The sequence below is a fragment of the Lissotriton vulgaris genome, chromosome 8, assembly GCF_964263255.1.
Source record: "Lissotriton vulgaris chromosome 8, aLisVul1.2, whole genome shotgun sequence".
Classification (NCBI taxonomy): Eukaryota; Metazoa; Chordata; class Amphibia; order Caudata; family Salamandridae; genus Lissotriton; species Lissotriton vulgaris.
Window position 1 is genome coordinate 112,662,711 of NC_141696.1, and position 17,978 is coordinate 112,680,688.

Here is a 17,978-nt window from a genome sequence, read left to right on the forward strand (position 1 = left end):
TTCGTGCACTGAGCCCTCCCGGCATACACATAATTTTCTCGCTCTCTTTCTCTCTTCGTCTCCCTCCCTCTCTATAGCACACTAATCACACACACCCTGTCACATTAGGCAAAACACTGCATCTTACACTAATCACACACAGCCTGTCACATTAGGCAAAACACTGACTGCCACCCTTATACAACACGTGCAACTCCTACGCAATGTAACATCATACCACTTCGCCACTACAGCACCAAACTTTCAGTCAGAACTTCTAATTGCACATTAATTTGCACGTAAACAGGCAACACTTTACAACATTTACGCACAATGCATTCATTCGTAGCTTTACTTGCACAGTTAGTAATCCAAGTTACAAGCTGACACACAGAAACAGCCACTCGTACAACTACTAGTATTACATTTTCACAAGCACACATCCAATAACACATTAGCCAGGATTAGCTGCCTACCCCAAAAAAAATGGACCTTACACTTACTACACTATTCACAGGCACATTGGAACATTAGGGGGAATAGTACAGTCATAATCCGTTCGCAACACTTCGCCACACCACAACAAACTTTTCATACACACAATCCACTATCAAGGGGACTTTCGCCCACACCCTCTATTACATGGCTACTCACAATCTTTCAAGCAGGTGAAAAATGTACTGTTTACTTTGTGTCCAAGGACAGCATCGGTGGGGGCAGGGTTAGTTGTCAAGGGTCGGGGCGACAGCAACAACATTAAACTGACCATGAGGTTAATCACAGGACCCTGCAGCCGAAGGCTTCGTGCACTGAGCCCTCCCGGCATACACATAATTTTCTCGCTCTCTTTCTCTTTCGGTCTCCCTACATCTCTATAGCTCTCTCTCCCTCTCTATAGCTCCCCCTCCCTCTCTCCTGTCTTCCTCTGTTTCACTCTAACTGTGTTCCTCCCTCTGTCTCACTCCCCCTCTTTTCTTCCTCCTCTCTCCCTCCCTCTCCGTCTCCCTCCCTATCACCCTGCATCTCACTCCCTTTCTCTTCCTCTCCCTCCATTTCCCTTCCTTTCCCTAACTTTCCCTTCCTCTCTGTCTTTGTACATAACTCTCCATTTGTCTCCCATTTACTCCCTCTCTATCTTTCTACATTACTTGCACACTAACTGGGTACACCAACACTTCGCCACACCACAACAAAATTTTCATACACACATTCCACGAACAAAGACACTTGCACACACACCCTCTATTACATGCCTACTCACAATCTTTCTCTCAGGGGCAAAAATTAATGTTTACTTAGTGTCCAAGGACCGCATCGGTGGGGGCAGGGTCAGTGGTTAAGGGTCGGGGCTACAGCAACAACATAAAACTGACCATGAGGTTATTTACAGTACCCTGCAGCCGAAGGCTTCGTGCACTGAGCCCTCCCGGCATAGACATAATTTTCTCGCTCTCTTTCTCTCTTCGTCTCCCTCCCTCTCTATAGCACACTAATCACACACACCCTGTCACATTAGGCAAAACACTGCATCTTACACTAATCACACACAGCCTGTCACATTAGCCAAAACACTGACTGCCACCCTTATACAACACGTGCAACTCCTACGCAATGTAACATCATAGCACTTCGCCACTACAGCACCAAACTTTCAGTCAGAACTTCTAATTGCACATTAATTTGCACGTAAACAGGCAACACTTTACAACATTTACGCACAATGCATTCATTCGTAGCTGTACTTGCACAGTTAGTAATCCAAGTTACAAGCTGACACACAGAAACAGCCACTCGTACAACTACTAGTATTACATTTTCACAAGCACACATCCAATAACACATTAGCCAGGATTAGCTGTCTACACAAAAAATAATGGACCTTACACTTACTACACTATTCACAGGCACATTGGAACATTAGGGGGAATAGTACAGTCATAATCCGTTCGCAACACTTCGCCACACCACAACAAACTTTTCATACACACAATCCACTATCAAGGGGACTTTCGCCCACACCCTCTATTACATGGCTACTCACAATCTTTCAAGCAGGTGAAAAATGTACTGTTTACTTTGTGTCCAAGGACCGCATCGGTGGGGGCAGGGTTAGTTGTTAAGGGTCGGGGCGACAGCAACAACATTAAACTGACCATGAGGTTAATCACAGGACCCTGCAGCCGAAGGCTTCGTGCACTCAGCCCTCCCGGCATACACATAATTTTCTCGCTCTCTTTCTCTTTCGGTCTCCCTACATCTCTATAGCTCTCTCTCCCTCTCTATAGCTCCCCCTCCCTCTCTCCTGTCTTCCTCTGTTTCACTCTAACTGTGTTCCTCCCTCTGTCTCACTCCCCCTCTTTTCTTCCTCCTCTCTCCCTCCCTCTCCGTCTCCCTCCCTATCACCCTGCATCTCACTCCCTTTCTCTTCCTCTCCCTCCATTTCCCTTCCTTTCCCTAACTTTCCCTTCCTCTCTGTCTTTGTACATAACTCTCCATTTGTCTCCCATTTACTCCCTCTCTATCTTTCTACATTACTTGCACACTAACTGGGTACACTTTCAATATTACACGCACACCGCATTCATTTTCATATTCAATGCAATATAGGAAGTAATCTAAGTTACACGATGACACACACACACATTTTTCGGTACGTCTCGCACTATTAACTCTTCACGCACACACTCACTCCCTCTCCATCCCCAACAACAATTCCAGCTTTTAAAACTAACAACAGACACATTCAAGTCCCACATCCTCAGCAATTCTAAACTATTTTCCGAATACAAATAACGACACTACTTTAAGGGTGTCTTTAGTTTTTGAAGCCTCACACACACACTCACCCTCACTTACCCGCAACGCCTCACCCTCACCCTCACTCACACTCACCACCTCACCCTCACTTACCCTCAACTCATCACCCTCAGTCACCTTTAACAGCTCACCCTCACTCACCCTCAACGCCTCTCCCTTTCTCACCCTCACCCTCACTCACCCTCATCGCCTCACCCTCACCCGCACTCACCCTCACCCTCATTCTCACTCACCTTCACTCACCCTTAATACCTCACCAACACTCACCTTCAATGCCTCGCCCTCCCTCACCCTCCCTCACCCTCAGCCTCACTCACTCTTACTCACCCTCACCCACCATCACGCTCATCCTCACTCACCCTCACTTACCCTCACTCACCCTCAGTCACCCTCAGTCACCCTCAGTCACCCTCACTCAACCCCTCACCCTCACTCACACTCACTCAACCTCTCACTCAACACCTCACTCTCACTCACCCTCAACACCTCACTCACCCTCAATTTCACTCACCCTCAATTTCACTCACCCTTAATTTCACTCACCCTCACTCATCCTCAACACTTCCCCCACCCTCACTAGCCCTCAACACCTCACACACACACCCTCAACACTTCTCCTTCAACTCCTCACTCACCCTCACTCTCACTCAACACTTCAACACCTCAGCCTCAGCCTCACCCTCACTCACCCTCAACACCTCACTCACCCACAACACCTCATTCTCACTCACCCACACTCACCCTCATCCTTACTCACTCTCAGCTTCTCACCATCACTCACCCTCAATCTCTAAGCCTAACCTACCTTCACTCACCCTCAACCCCTCACCCTCACTCACACTCACTCACACCATCCTCACTCACCCTCATGCTCACTCACCCTCATGCTCACTCACCCTCATGCTCACTCACCCTCATGCTCACTCACCCTCAACATGTCATCCTCACTCACCCTCACCATTACTCACCCTCAAACCGTCACCCTCACTCACCCTCACCCTCACTCACCCTCAATACCACTCACCCTCATCCCCTCCCCCTCACTCACCCTCACCCTCACCACCTCACCTCACCAACACTGAACACTTCACCCTCACACTCACACCCTCAACATTTCATCCTCATTCACCCTCAACCCCTCACCCACACTCACCCTCTCTCTCCTTCTCTAGCTCCCCCTCCCTCTCTCTTGCCTTCCTCTTTCTCACTCTAACTTTGTTAATTCCTCTGTCTCCCTCTCCCTCTCTCTCCCTCCCTCCATCCCCGTCTCCCTTCCTATCACTCTCCCTCTCACTCCCTTTCCGTTCCTCACACCTCATCCATTCTCTGATTCAATGCAACACATAACACACACACACATTTTTTAACGTCTCTCAGTATTAACTTTTCACGCACTCACTCACTCTCTCTCTGTCCCCCTTTTCCTCCCACTCCCTCTCTCTCCCTCTATCATCTCACTCTGCCTGTGTGCCAGCCGTGGCACATACACTCACAGCAGCACTAGAGCTCTTAACAGGTCTTTAAAAGACTATTTACATGCTAATGTGGCCTTTATGGCAAAAATTCGGAAAAATATATTCTAAACAATATGTTTTTTTTCTCCTTTCAGATTATTAAAACAACAACAAAAGAAACAGAAGTTAAGGTAAATAGTACTTTGCCACTTAGTTTAAAATTTGTTGAAAGTTCATACCTTACAGTCCCCTAAAATATTTGTTAGTTCACAAACCTTCTTAATTTACATTTGTTGAGAACAACATTTCAGTATAACTTATAAGATGCAGAGATGCTTGAAAGCAAGTTACCATCAAGGGAATAGCAAATTTAATAGCAAATCACAAGGTAAGCAATGCTTACCAAATAGTGCTTTTGCTGTCTTGCACAATTTATGCAAGCCAGTAACTACTTGGAACTCTAATGATCTGCATTATATAATGGACCGTGGGGACGCTTTATATCTCCAAATGCATTCTATTAACAAAGAAACACTTATGCATCCAGATGACCTGCCAAGGTATATAGACCACAATCAAGAGATATATTCACTTTTGCTACGGAATGCTTACTACGGTGATGTCCTTAAACGTTTTGATAAAGCCTACCCAGATATTAGCACAGCATTAAATGTTACTATTAATAAGCACTGTGGTGTTCTACTTTGTATGAATGTTTATGTAATAGCTATTTTCAAACATATGCAATCATACTTTGTATTTGATTCACATAGTAGGGACCATGAAGGCATGCCTCATTCAAACGGAACATGTGTTACAATTGCATTTAATTCGTTTGAAGGGCTAATTCAATATGTTATGAAACTAGCATATAAGTTTACACATCAGGCTGAGCAATGTGTCCAATTTGAATTAACACCAATAGATATAAAAGTCATTCAAAGGAAATCCTTTACAAAAGCACTTACTGTGCACAAAAAAAATAGTCACCTACCGCAAGAAAGAAATATTTGGGTACATACTACTGAATGTACTCCTAATCAGACGATAACATCAACATCAATGTCTTCTGATCATTTACAGAATACAAGTAAGGGAGGGAATAGCAATAGCAATCATTTAGCACAATTACCAGGTAATAGTAAAGCTATCCAGGGAACAAATAAACAGTCTCGGAAAAGAAAAAGGGATTCAAGTACATGTCCAACTACAGTTGTACAAAGAAAAAAAGTTAATACAGCTGAAGAAGACATTACCAACAGTCAACTAAGTGCTACTGATAATAACATACCCATCTTCACGCAGGGCCAAAGACAGAAACGAGGTAAACAAATCCATACAATCATTCGCAAATTCCACCGGGAAATATTGCATGGGCCAGAGTACATTTGTACTCTTTGCAATCAACTGTGGCATAAACAAACGTTGCAAAATATAAGCAGTGTTAGCCAATCCGAAATTTTCAACCAGTGTAACATTAGTAACAAGAAAACAAATTTTATTTGTAAGACTTGCTATTATTACATTCGCAAAAACAAAATACCACCATGTTCAATTGTAAATGGCATGGCTTCCCAAATGTACCAGTTGAATTAGAATTATATGATTTAGAAGAAAGATTAGTTTCACCTAGGATACCATTCTTACAAATTCGGAGTCTGCCACGCGGTTTTCAAAAATCATTATCAGGTGCAGTAGTTAATGTACCTGCAGATGTTATGACAACTGTTACCATTTTACCAAGGCAAATTAATGACGCCATGACAATACCAGTGAAATTAAAAAGGAAATTAATCTATAAATCATATACACATTATGAGAATATTAGACCAAATACTGTAAAAAAGGCAGCTACATGGCTAGCTAAAAATAGTACAATGTTTAATGAATATGGTGTTACGATTAACCCTGACTGGGAGTATATACCTCCAGAAATAGAATCTCACAATGAGACTTCTGAGACAAACAATTCATCTGATAGTTCTGACAACATAGAAGCTGGGAATTTGGATACTATGTTAACAAATGAAACTATTACTAGTAATTCGCTGAATGTGTTAAGTTTCGCTCCAGCTGAACATAACACGCCAAGAGGTTTATATGAGGATAAAGATTCAGAGTTTTTGGCTTTCCCTACTATTTTTTGTGGTGAACGAAGGCCTAACAATAAGGAAAGACACATACCGGTACATTATAGTACTATTTGCCAAGCAGAGTTAAGGAGTTATGATAGAAGAGTCGCTAAATCTATTACTAATGTCTTTTTTAAACTGAAGAAATTACATATTAAGCAGATCCATGGTAAAATCAACGTTTCCATCAGAAAACATTTTACAGATGGGAATAAAATAACTGCTAAAGACATTAAATGTAATATTGCCAATGTTTTACAGTTTAATGAGGGGTACAAAGTATTAAAAACTATACGCAGTTCACCTCCATATTGGGAAGGTTGCAAAAAAGATATTTTTGCTATGATAAGGCAACTTGGCATTCCCACTTTCTTTTTGACATTATCTGCTGCTGAAACAAAATGGCACCATTTAATAAATATACTATTGAGAGTTAGAAACTTAAAGGAATGTACAGAGGAAGAATTCTTAAACATGTCTTGGGAAACTAAAAGTAAATTAATACAAGAAGATCCAATAACATGTGCAAGACAGTTTGACTATCAAGTTAGGAAATTCTTTAATTGTGTTTTGCTGAATGGCACTAATCCAATTGGGGAAATAGTAGACTACTTTTACAGAGTCGAATTCCAACAAAGAGGTTCTCCACATATACATGCATTACTCTGGGTAAACAAAGCACCATTGTATGGTGTTTCACCAGTAGAAGAAGTCAATAGCTTTATTGACAAATATATCACTTGTCATAAGTCTGAGAACCCTGTTTTACAACCGTTAATAAATCTACAAAGGCATGGTCACACCAAAAATTGCAGACGTAAACAGCAACGGACATGCAAATATCAATATCCCAAATATCCAATGTCAAGAACGCTCATATTAGAGCCATTAACACTTGAGGAGACAAATAACCAATGGCAAGATAATATGAAAATAATACATGAAGCTATGAATAATACTACTTTTAATACACTTTCTTTTGAGGAATTTTTGGACTTCATTAAAATGGATGATAAAGAATATATTACTTCTATACAAACTAGCTTGCAAAAAACAACTATTTTTTTAAAAAGAACACCAGGCGAATGCTTCATCAATAACTACAATAGTACTCTTTTAGAAGCTTGGCGAGCAAACATAGACTTGCAGTTTATACTAGACCCTTATGCTTGTGCAGTCTATATTATCTCATATATCAGTAAATCGCAAAGAGGAATTAGCAAACTTCTAGCGCAAGCTGCTAAAGAGGTAACAAGCAATAGTAATATCAAAGATCAACTTAAACACATAGGAAATAAATTCCTCAACTGCACAGAAATTAGTGCTCAAGAAGCAGCATATCTAATTCTTCAAATACCATTACGGAAAAGCTCACGATCATTTGTATTTATTAATACTAGCCGTCCAGAGAAAAGAACTTATTTAATGCGTGATATCGAAACTATTAATAACTTGCCCGAAAATTCAACTGACATTCAATGTGAAAATATTATTATTAAGTACTGCAAACGGCCACAATCATTAGAGATGTGCACGTTAGCAGACTATGCGGCTAATTTCAACTATGTGAAGAAAAAAACACATGGGAAAGAAATAAATGATTGCGAAGATTTACTTGCAGAACAAAACTTTTACAGCTCAGATGAGGAAGAATTAGAAATAGAATGTAGTGACGGAAATAAACAACAACAGAAACATAATTATGATTATGCTTTAAATAAGCGCAGACAAGGGAAAATAATACGCTTTTGCAGATTTAGCAAAAATAATGAACCAGAAGAGTATTATAGAGAAATATTAATGTTGCACTATCCATGGAGGGAAGAAGAAAAAATACTAATCAACAAGGAAACTTACTATGATAGGTATCTGGAAGTTAAAACATTTGTTGACACACAACTAAAAATCTATAACAAACAGCATGGCGAACTTACAAACATTATTCATGAACAGTCTCATGAAAATGTAATTTCACCTCCTCTATCACCAACTGTTAATATACAGACAGAAGACCAAAATCCAGAACATAATAATAGATATGATTTGGCTCTAGATTTAGGAATTAGAACTACAACTGAAGAACAAAGCTCAACTAACGTTATTTTACCCAATGAAAAATACCAACAACTTATGCAAAACTTAACGGAAGAACAACTTAAATTTGTTTACCATCACTTGCATTGGTTTAAAACTACTAGCACTCCATGCTATACTTTTTGCACTGGAGGGGCTGGTGTTGGGAAAAGTTTTGTAATATCTGCACTATATCAAACTTTACTACGCTACTATAACACTAAGGCTGGTGAAAATCCTGATAATGTTTATATCTTACTTACTGCTCCAACAGGAAAGGCTGCCCATAATATTAATGGCAAAACACTGCATAGCACTTTCAAAATACCTGTGTCGCAAAGTTTGACTTATAAACAACTGAGTCATGAACATAGAACTGCTCTCCAAATGGAAATGATGCATGTTAGAGTTGTTATTATTGATGAAATTTCAATGGTAGGACACAATATGTTGAATTTTATACATAACAGGCTTCAAGAAATTAAATCATCTAATGAACCATTTGGAGGAATTTCTATTTTAGCCATTGGTGACTTTTACCAATTAAAACCTGTATTTGACAGATACATTTTTCAGGATTCTACACAAATGTATGGTCCTTTAAGTGCTAACTTATGGAAAGAACATTTTAAAATTTTTGAATTAACAAAAATTATGCGCCAAAAAGAAGATCTACAATTTGCTGAATTACTAAACCGATTGAGAGAAGGCAAGCATACTGAAGAAGATATTTCACAAATTAAGCAAAGGGAAATACAACCTGATGAGACTTTATTAGAAACAATTCCATATATCATGTCAACTAATCTAGAAGTTAATGAAATTAACAAAAAGGTTTTAGAACAACATTGCAAAGATTATCCTGTCTACATAACAGTAGCAAGCGATACTGTTAGTTCTGATTTGTCTGAAAATGTGAAAAAAACGATTCTTAAGCAACTGCCCAAAGATCCACAGAAAACAATGGGCCTTTCACATACATTACACATTGCCTTACAACTTCGTTATGATTTAAGTTGCAATGTGGATGTCAATGATGGTTTAACAAATGGCGCAACTGGTGTTGTACAATTAGTTGAATTGATTAACAATACACCTATTATTGTTTGGTTGTTATTTGACAATCCCACTATAGGACAAACAACCAGACAACAATATAAACACTTATTTCATTCACAAATACAAAATACATGGACACCAATACATGCTATAGCTAGACATTTCCAATACACTAAGAAATTTATTACCATTATACGGAAGCAATTTCCTTTACGCCAAGCATCAGCACGCACTATACATCGCACACAAGGTGCAACTCTCGAACCACTTTATATACACTTTAATAACAGCAAGATTCATCATTTGCATTATGTTGCTATTAGCAGGGCAAAATCAATACAAAATGTCTATGTACACAATTTTGATGAACGTAAAATTGTAGTACATCCACAAGTTAATGAGGAAATGCACAGATTAAGGACAGAAATGCCACTTGAAATACATATCCCACAGTTACATACATACAGTGCACATTTCAATATCATTGCACACAATATAAGATCACTACAGAAAAATTTTTCATCTATGGTAGCGGATAGGAATATATTACAAGCAGACATTATTTGCTTAACTGAGATCAACACTACAAGAAATGCTACAGCTAATGATTTCACGATAGAACAATATCATCACATTATATTTGATAAATTTCATACATACAACACAAACCATGGAATGATTATGTACTACAAAAAAGATTTATTTATATTGCCTATTTATGAGACACTTGAAGGGATAGACATTTTACATTTTACTCTACAGATTGATAACACAGATTACCTTATTATTATTTTATACAAACCACCCCTAAAAAGTATAACTTCTCTTTTTGATTTCATCACAAATATTACGGATTTTTACCCCACGCACAAATTGATTATTTTAGGGGATTTCAATGTGGATGTATCTCAACCAAATGCAAACAGCAAGCAATTACTTGGATTCTTTGAAACAAAATTACAATGTCAACAACTCATTAACAGTTACACAACTAACTACCAATCCATTTTAGATCATATATATACAAATGACCAACTACACAACTATGGTACTTTAGAATGCTATTACAGTGATCATAAACCAATATGGGTTTGTATTTAACATGTTATATCACATTTTCTATTTCAGATGATGTCTATTGAAGAAATAATGAACATTTCTACTGATGACAACAAACCATACCAGAAACCAATAAGAGTTAATGTCATCAGCTGCTCAGGGAAAACTACGTACAAAAATGCTAAACAAGAGCAGAAAATTTTATTCCATTTGGCTTTAGCAGATAAAACTGGAACAATTAAATGTACTTGTTACCAAGAAAATTTATATGAGCAAACGAAAATAAACTGTGGACTACTGATACGAAACTTTATTATCAAAAACAAAACAATTTTAATTACAAAGCAAACTAAAGTAACCAAATTTCCCGCAATGACAATCGAGGAGGGCCTGATCCAACAAGCAAACAACATTTTGCATCCGCCTGCACCATCGGCTTCTCCCATCAAGGAAATAAAACGGGCAAGTCTAAAAAGCCTGATGACCGTTTCAGGGACAATAATTGCCGTAAGTATGAACACAAACATGTTATCATGTCAACTAAAAAAAACTATTGTCTCGCATTTGAAAAGTTGGACTTATTAGTATTGTAAATGACATATCTTATGTATTTTTGACTTTTAGAAATTGCAAGTCTAAATAGTCTGATGACTGTTTCAGGGACAATATGTGCCAGAAGTATGAACGCAAACATGTCATCATGTCTACTAAAAAAATGCATAGTTGGCTTACACACAAATTACACATTTAGGGTCCCGATGTAGGTAGCCCTTTACCGATCCCAATCGGCCAAAAATACCGATTTTGGGCCGTTTCCCATCGGTAAAGGGCTATTGAGATGTAGGGGCACATTTTAGGTAACTTTAGCAAATCTGTTTAATTACCGAATCGGTACATTTACAGATTCAATAAAATTAACGGAAATGTAATGTAGTTAGGCAATGTACCTTCTGCACATGGCTTACAGAATCGGTATTTTACCATGGAATACAAATCCAGGGTAAAATACTGATTGCGGTGTGCATGCACATGTGTGCATGCACACCTATGGCATGTGACAGGCAGACCTGCCCTTAGGGCAGGTATGCTTGCCACATGGCAACTGTGCCTTTTTTGGGGGTGCCAGAGGGTGTCAAAGTGACACCCCCTGCACCCTTCATAATTCTTTAATTACAGATTCGGTAAATACCGAATCGGTAATGCCTAATCATTCCTATGGGCTTCAAAGCCCATAGGAATGAATGGGCATTACCTATTCGGTATTTACCGATTCGGTAATTAAAGAATTATTAATGATTCGGTAATGAATCCAGATGTTGGGACCTACATACAAAAATGGGATTTACCTACATCGGGCCCTTAGGAACTTCACTAACAACCTCAGAAAAACTTGCATTAGACACTCTTTCACACTATGTAGAAAGTAATAGTTTTGGGAAATATAATAGGCCAGTGCTTTGGGGTATAGTACAAATTCAAGTACTCTCCACAAAGCCAATTTTTACAAAAAAAAATGCACTATGGTAGAAAGTATGTTCATTTGGGTCGTGAAATATAATACATTATATTACCATTCATACAACGCACTAGTACTATGTGTTTTTACTGTCACTATTTTGTAGAATTGTTCTTTTTGGGTTTACCAAAATTACGCAAATACTGTCTTTACATCAATGCCTCACCCTCAGTCAACATCACTCACCCTCAACACCCAACCCTCACTCTCCCTCAACACCTCACCCTCAACAATTCACTCTTAATGCCTCACTCACCCTCAATCTCACTCACCCTCGATCACCCTCAACACCTCCTCCTCACTCACCCTCAATCACCCTCACTAGCCCTCAACACCTCCCACTCTAAAACTCTACCCTTCTCCCTCAAATACTCACTCACTCTCACTCAACACCTCAACACCTCAGCCTCACACTCAACATCAATCACTCACCCTCACTCAGCCTCATCCTTACTCACCCTCAACTTCTCACCCTCAATAACTCTCAACACCTCACCCTCACTCACCCTCAACACCTCACCCTCAACACCTCCCCCTTAATGCCTCACTCAGCCTTAATCTCACTCACCCTCAATCACCCTCAACACCTCTCACTCAATCACCCTCACTCACCCTCACTAGCCCTCAATACCTCCCCTCAAAAAGTCAACACTTCTCCCTCAACTCCTCAGTCACCCTCACTCTCACTCAACACCTCAACACCTCAGCCTCAACCTCAACACCTCACCCTCACTCAATCAATCACCCTCACTCACCCACACTCACACTCATCCTTACTCACCCACAACTTCTCACACTCAATCTTTCACCCTCAACACTCGCTCACTCTCACTCACCCTCAACCCCTCACCCTAACTCTGCCTCACTCACACTCACCCTCACGTAACACCTCGTCCTCACTCGCCCTTACTCACCCTCAACCCCACCCTCACTCACCCTAACCCTCACTCACCCTCAACACCTCACCCTCAATCACTCACCCTCACCCACACCCTCACTCATGTCATCAGGTCTACTAAAAAAATGCATACTTGCCTTACACACACAGTACACCTTTAGTAACTTCATTAACAATTAAACAAAAAACATGCATTTTGAAAACTATAATATGGCAGCACTTTCCTGTATACTACAAATACAAGTACTCTCTACAAAGCCAGTTTTTTCAATAAATATTGCTATCATTTAGGAAGGATGTTCATTTGGGTCGCTAAATATAATACATTATATGGCCATTCATACAACGCAATAGTAAGATGTATTTTTACAGTAACTATTTTATACAATGCTTACTTTTTGTTTAGGAATAGAACGAAAACACTGTCTTTACCTCAATGCCTCACCCTTAGTCACCCTCACTCATTCTCAAAACGTCACCCTGACTCACCCTCAACACCTCACCCTCAACACTTCAGCCTCAACGCCTCACTCACCCTCAATCTCACTCACCCTCAATCACACTAAACTCCTCACCCTCACTCACTAGCCATCAACACCTCCCCCTCAAAAACTTAACCCTTCTCCCTCAACTCCTCAGTCAACCTCACTCTCACTCAACACCTCAGCCTCACCCTCACCCTCAACACCTCACCCTCACCCAATAACTCACCCTTTCTCACCCACACTCACCCTCATCCTTACTCAACATCAACTTCTCAACATCAATCACCCTCAATCTCTCACCCTCAACACTCACTCACTCTCACACTCAACTCCTCACCCTAAATGACCCTCACTCAGCCTCACTCACACTCACGCTCATCGTTACTCACCCTCAACTTCTCACCCTCACTCACCTTCAATCTCTCACCCTCACCCTCTCACCCTCACTCACCCTCACCCTCACTCACCCTCACTTACATTCAACCTCACCCTCACGTAACACCTCATCCTCACTCACCCTCACTCCCCATCAACTCCTCACACTCAACACCTCACACTCAATAACTCACCATCACCCTCACTCATGTCATCATGTCTACTTCAAAAATGCATAGTTGACTTACACACACATTACACCTTTAGTAACTTCAATAACTAACTGAAAAAAATTAAAATTATACACTCTTCACACATAGTAGCAAGTACTAGTTTTGAAAAATATAAGATGGCAGTGCTTTGGTGTATACTACAAAGACAAGTACTATCTACAAGGCCATTTTTTGCATTAAACAATTCAATCTTTTACAAAGGGGGTTCATTTGGGTCGTTAAATATGATACATTATATAGCCTTTCATACAATGCACTAGTAATATCTGTTTTTACAATCACTATTTAATAGAATGCTTTCTTTTTGTGTAGGAAGAGGACACAAAAACGGTGTTTATCAATGGGCAAGATACCCCACTCAAATCCATTACAATAAAAGATGCAACTGATGATATAAAAGTGACACTGTGGAGAGAAGCGTCACTATTTAAAATACATCTTGGCAAATATGTTACCCTGACTCACGTCACTGTACATGAATTCAATTGCCAAAAAATATTGAATACAACGCGCCATAGCAAAATGGAGGTAAGCACAACAAACAAAAGCTTTTGCAATTATCTCTTTTCAGCCACTCTTGGAATTTCACCCAGTCTTGCCCTTTCACCCACTCTGCCCCTTCCACCCACTCTGGACATTTTACCCACTCGGGACATTTCAGCCACTTGGGAGCTTTCACCCACTCGGGAGCTTTCACCCACTCGGGACCTTTCACCCACTCGGGACTTTTCGACAACTCTGGCCCTTTCACACACTCTAGGCCTATCACCCAATCTAGACTTATCACCCACTCTAGACTTATCACCCACTATAGACTTATCACCCACTCTACACTTATCACCCACTCTCATCCTCACTCACCCTCAACAACTCACCATCAACACCTCACCCTCATACTCACTCACCCTCAACACCTCACCCTCATTCACCCTCACTCACCGTCAACACACTATCACACTACAACAATAAACAAATACTTACCACCACACCAACACTTCACTCACCCTCAACACCTCACCCTTAACTCCTCACTCACCCTCAATCTCAATCATCATCAATCACCCTCAACATCTCACACTCAACACCACTCTCATACTCACTCACCCTCACAACATCACCCTCATTCACCCTCACTTACCGTCAACACACTATCACACTACAACTACAAAAAAAACTTACCACCACAGCAACACTTTACTCACCCTAAACACCTCACCCTTAACTTCTCACTCTCACTCATCCTCAATCACCCTCAACACCACACCCTCACTCACCCTCAACGCCTCACCCACACTCACCCTCACACTCACCTTCTCACCCTCAGCCTCAACACCTCACTCTCACTCACCCTCAACGCCTCACCCTCAGTCAATCTCAACACATCACTCACCCTCACTCTCACTCATCCTCAATCACACTCAACACCTCACCCTCAACACCTCACTCACCCTCAGCCCCTCACCCTCACTCACCCTCAACTCCTCACCCTCACTCATCCTCACTCACCCTCAACACCTCCCCCTCATTCTCACTCACTCTCACTCTCACTCACCCTCATACTCACTCACCCTCAACACACTATCACACTACAACCACACACAAAAACTTACCACCACAACACCACTTCAATCACGCTCAACACCTCCCCATCAGCCCCTTACTTACCCTCACTCTCACTCATCCTCAAACACTGACTCACCCTCAATCTCACTCACCCTCAACGCCTCACCCTCACTCACCCTCAACATCTCACCCTCACTCACCCTCAACACACTATGACACTACAACCACACAAAAAAACTATTACCACCACCTATCACCCACTCTCGACCTATCACCCACTCAAACCCTATCAACAACTGGGACCCTTTCACCTACTCAGTCCATTTCACCCAATGTGTCCCTTTCAACAACTCTGTCCCTTTCACCCACTATAGGCCTTACACTAAAAATAAAGTATACAAATTTAAAAAATAATTGTTGCTTTTCTTTTCTCTCAACAGGTAACAGCCCCACCAGAGGAAAAGATGGACATTCTAATTTATGGTGTTGAAAGCTCTACTGAGCAAACGAGTATTATCACAATAAAAGTGACAAACACAGATGAATATCAATCAATGCCCATCGAAAACGAGATCTTAATTAAATGGTTTATGTTAGATGAGGAAGTTGACAACATCGGAGATGCCCTTGTCCATTTTTTGCCACAAACTTTTGAAGTTGTCTTTTGTAATGGGCAAATCATAAAAATTCTGAAAGAAAAAGACGATGAAATATGTTCAGACTAAATTTTGCATGTTGCCAGGATATCTTTTTTTTGTACAAAGTTAAACAATAAATATTTGTGTTTTTTTTTTAATAATAAAAAAGTGTGGAATTCAAATTTTACAACTTCTATGGTAATTTTTTCTATACAAAAGGCAAATTATAACTAATACACTCAATTTATACAACATAGTCACACCCACATACAACATTCTGCCAATCCATTTGACATTACAAAAACATATACAAAATACACATACTTTGTAGCTTGCACGCACTACAGTATTATGTATGAATGAGACTGTTGAGCTAAATACGCCTGTGCTGGTGCTGAGTTATGCTGTGTTGTTGAGCAATGTTACTGTGGGGGGCCGAATGTTAAGGTGGTATTGCTGCGTGTTGCATTGGTGGACATCACAAATTAGGTTGTTGGGAGAAGTGCAACTGTTGTTGGGATGAGTTATGCTGTGGTGGTAATAGTTGAACACTAACACAGCACAACTCATCATCAACACATCACAACAACAGCATTAGGAAGCACCACACTAACAACACTCATCAACACACCAACATCACTCTACACCACCACAACAGCATCATTCTACAACAACAACATACAAAAACACAAACACACTTTACTTTAAAATAACGAGTCACACATGCAAAACACTCACATTTGCCAATCACACCCTCACTCACACTCACTCACCCTCAACTCATCACCCACCCTGAATTAAACTCACTCACCCTCAACACCTCACCCTCACTCTCCCTCAACACCTCACCCTCACTCACCCTCAACACATCACCATCACCCTCACCCACCTTCACTCACCATCAACACCTCACCCTCACTCACCCTCAACACTGCACCCTCAAACACTCAATCACCCTCACTCTCAACACCTCTCCCTCAACGCCTCACCCTTAACCCCTCACTCACCCTCACGCTTAACCATCCTCAATCACCATCAACAGATCACCCTCAACGCCTCACCCACACTCACCCTCAGCCCCTCACCCTCAGCTACAACACGTCACTCTCACTCACCCTCAACACCTCACCCTCAACAACTCATCATCAACACATCACTCACCCTCACTCTCACTCATCCTCAATACTCTCAACACCTCACCCTCAATACCTCACTCACCCTCAGTCCCTCACACTCACTCACCCTCAACTCCTCACCCTCAACACCTCACCCACACTCATCCTCACTCACCCTCAACAACTCACCATCAACACCTCACCCTCATTCACCCTCACTCACCGTCAACACACTATCACACTACAACAACAAACAAATACTTACCACCACAGCAACACTTCACTCACCCTCAACACCTCACCCTTAACTCCTCACTCACCCTCAATCTCAATCATCATCAATCACCCTCTACACCTCACACTCAACACCTCACTCTCATACTCACTCACCCTCACTCACCCTCACTCACCCTCAAAACATCACCCTCATTCAGCCTCACTCATCGTCAACACACTATCACACTACAACTACAAACAAACACTTACCACCACAGCAACACTTCACTCACCCTAAACACCTCACCCTTAACTCCTCACTCACACTCACTCTCACTCATCCTCAATCACCCTCAACACCTCACC

General features: G+C 40.9%; 1 protein-coding gene across 1 annotated transcript in view; it reads left to right on the top strand.

Annotated features, from left to right (window-relative positions):
* Window positions 1-16,461, top strand: part of LOC147693564 (uncharacterized) — a 38,650-nt gene extending 22,189 nt beyond the window's left edge. Inside the window, exons 3-6 of the mRNA XM_086933783.1 lie at window positions 4,406-4,441; window positions 10,643-11,080; window positions 14,393-14,608; window positions 16,084-16,461. Of these exons, the coding sequence (XP_086789909.1) occupies window positions 10,643-11,080; window positions 14,393-14,608; window positions 16,084-16,368 (939 nt within the window). The 5' untranslated portion in view covers window positions 4,406-4,441 and the 3' untranslated portion in view covers window positions 16,369-16,461. The remainder of the gene's footprint in view (window positions 1-4,405; window positions 4,442-10,642; window positions 11,081-14,392; window positions 14,609-16,083) is intronic.
* The last annotated feature ends 1,517 nt before the right edge of the window (window positions 16,462-17,978 follow it).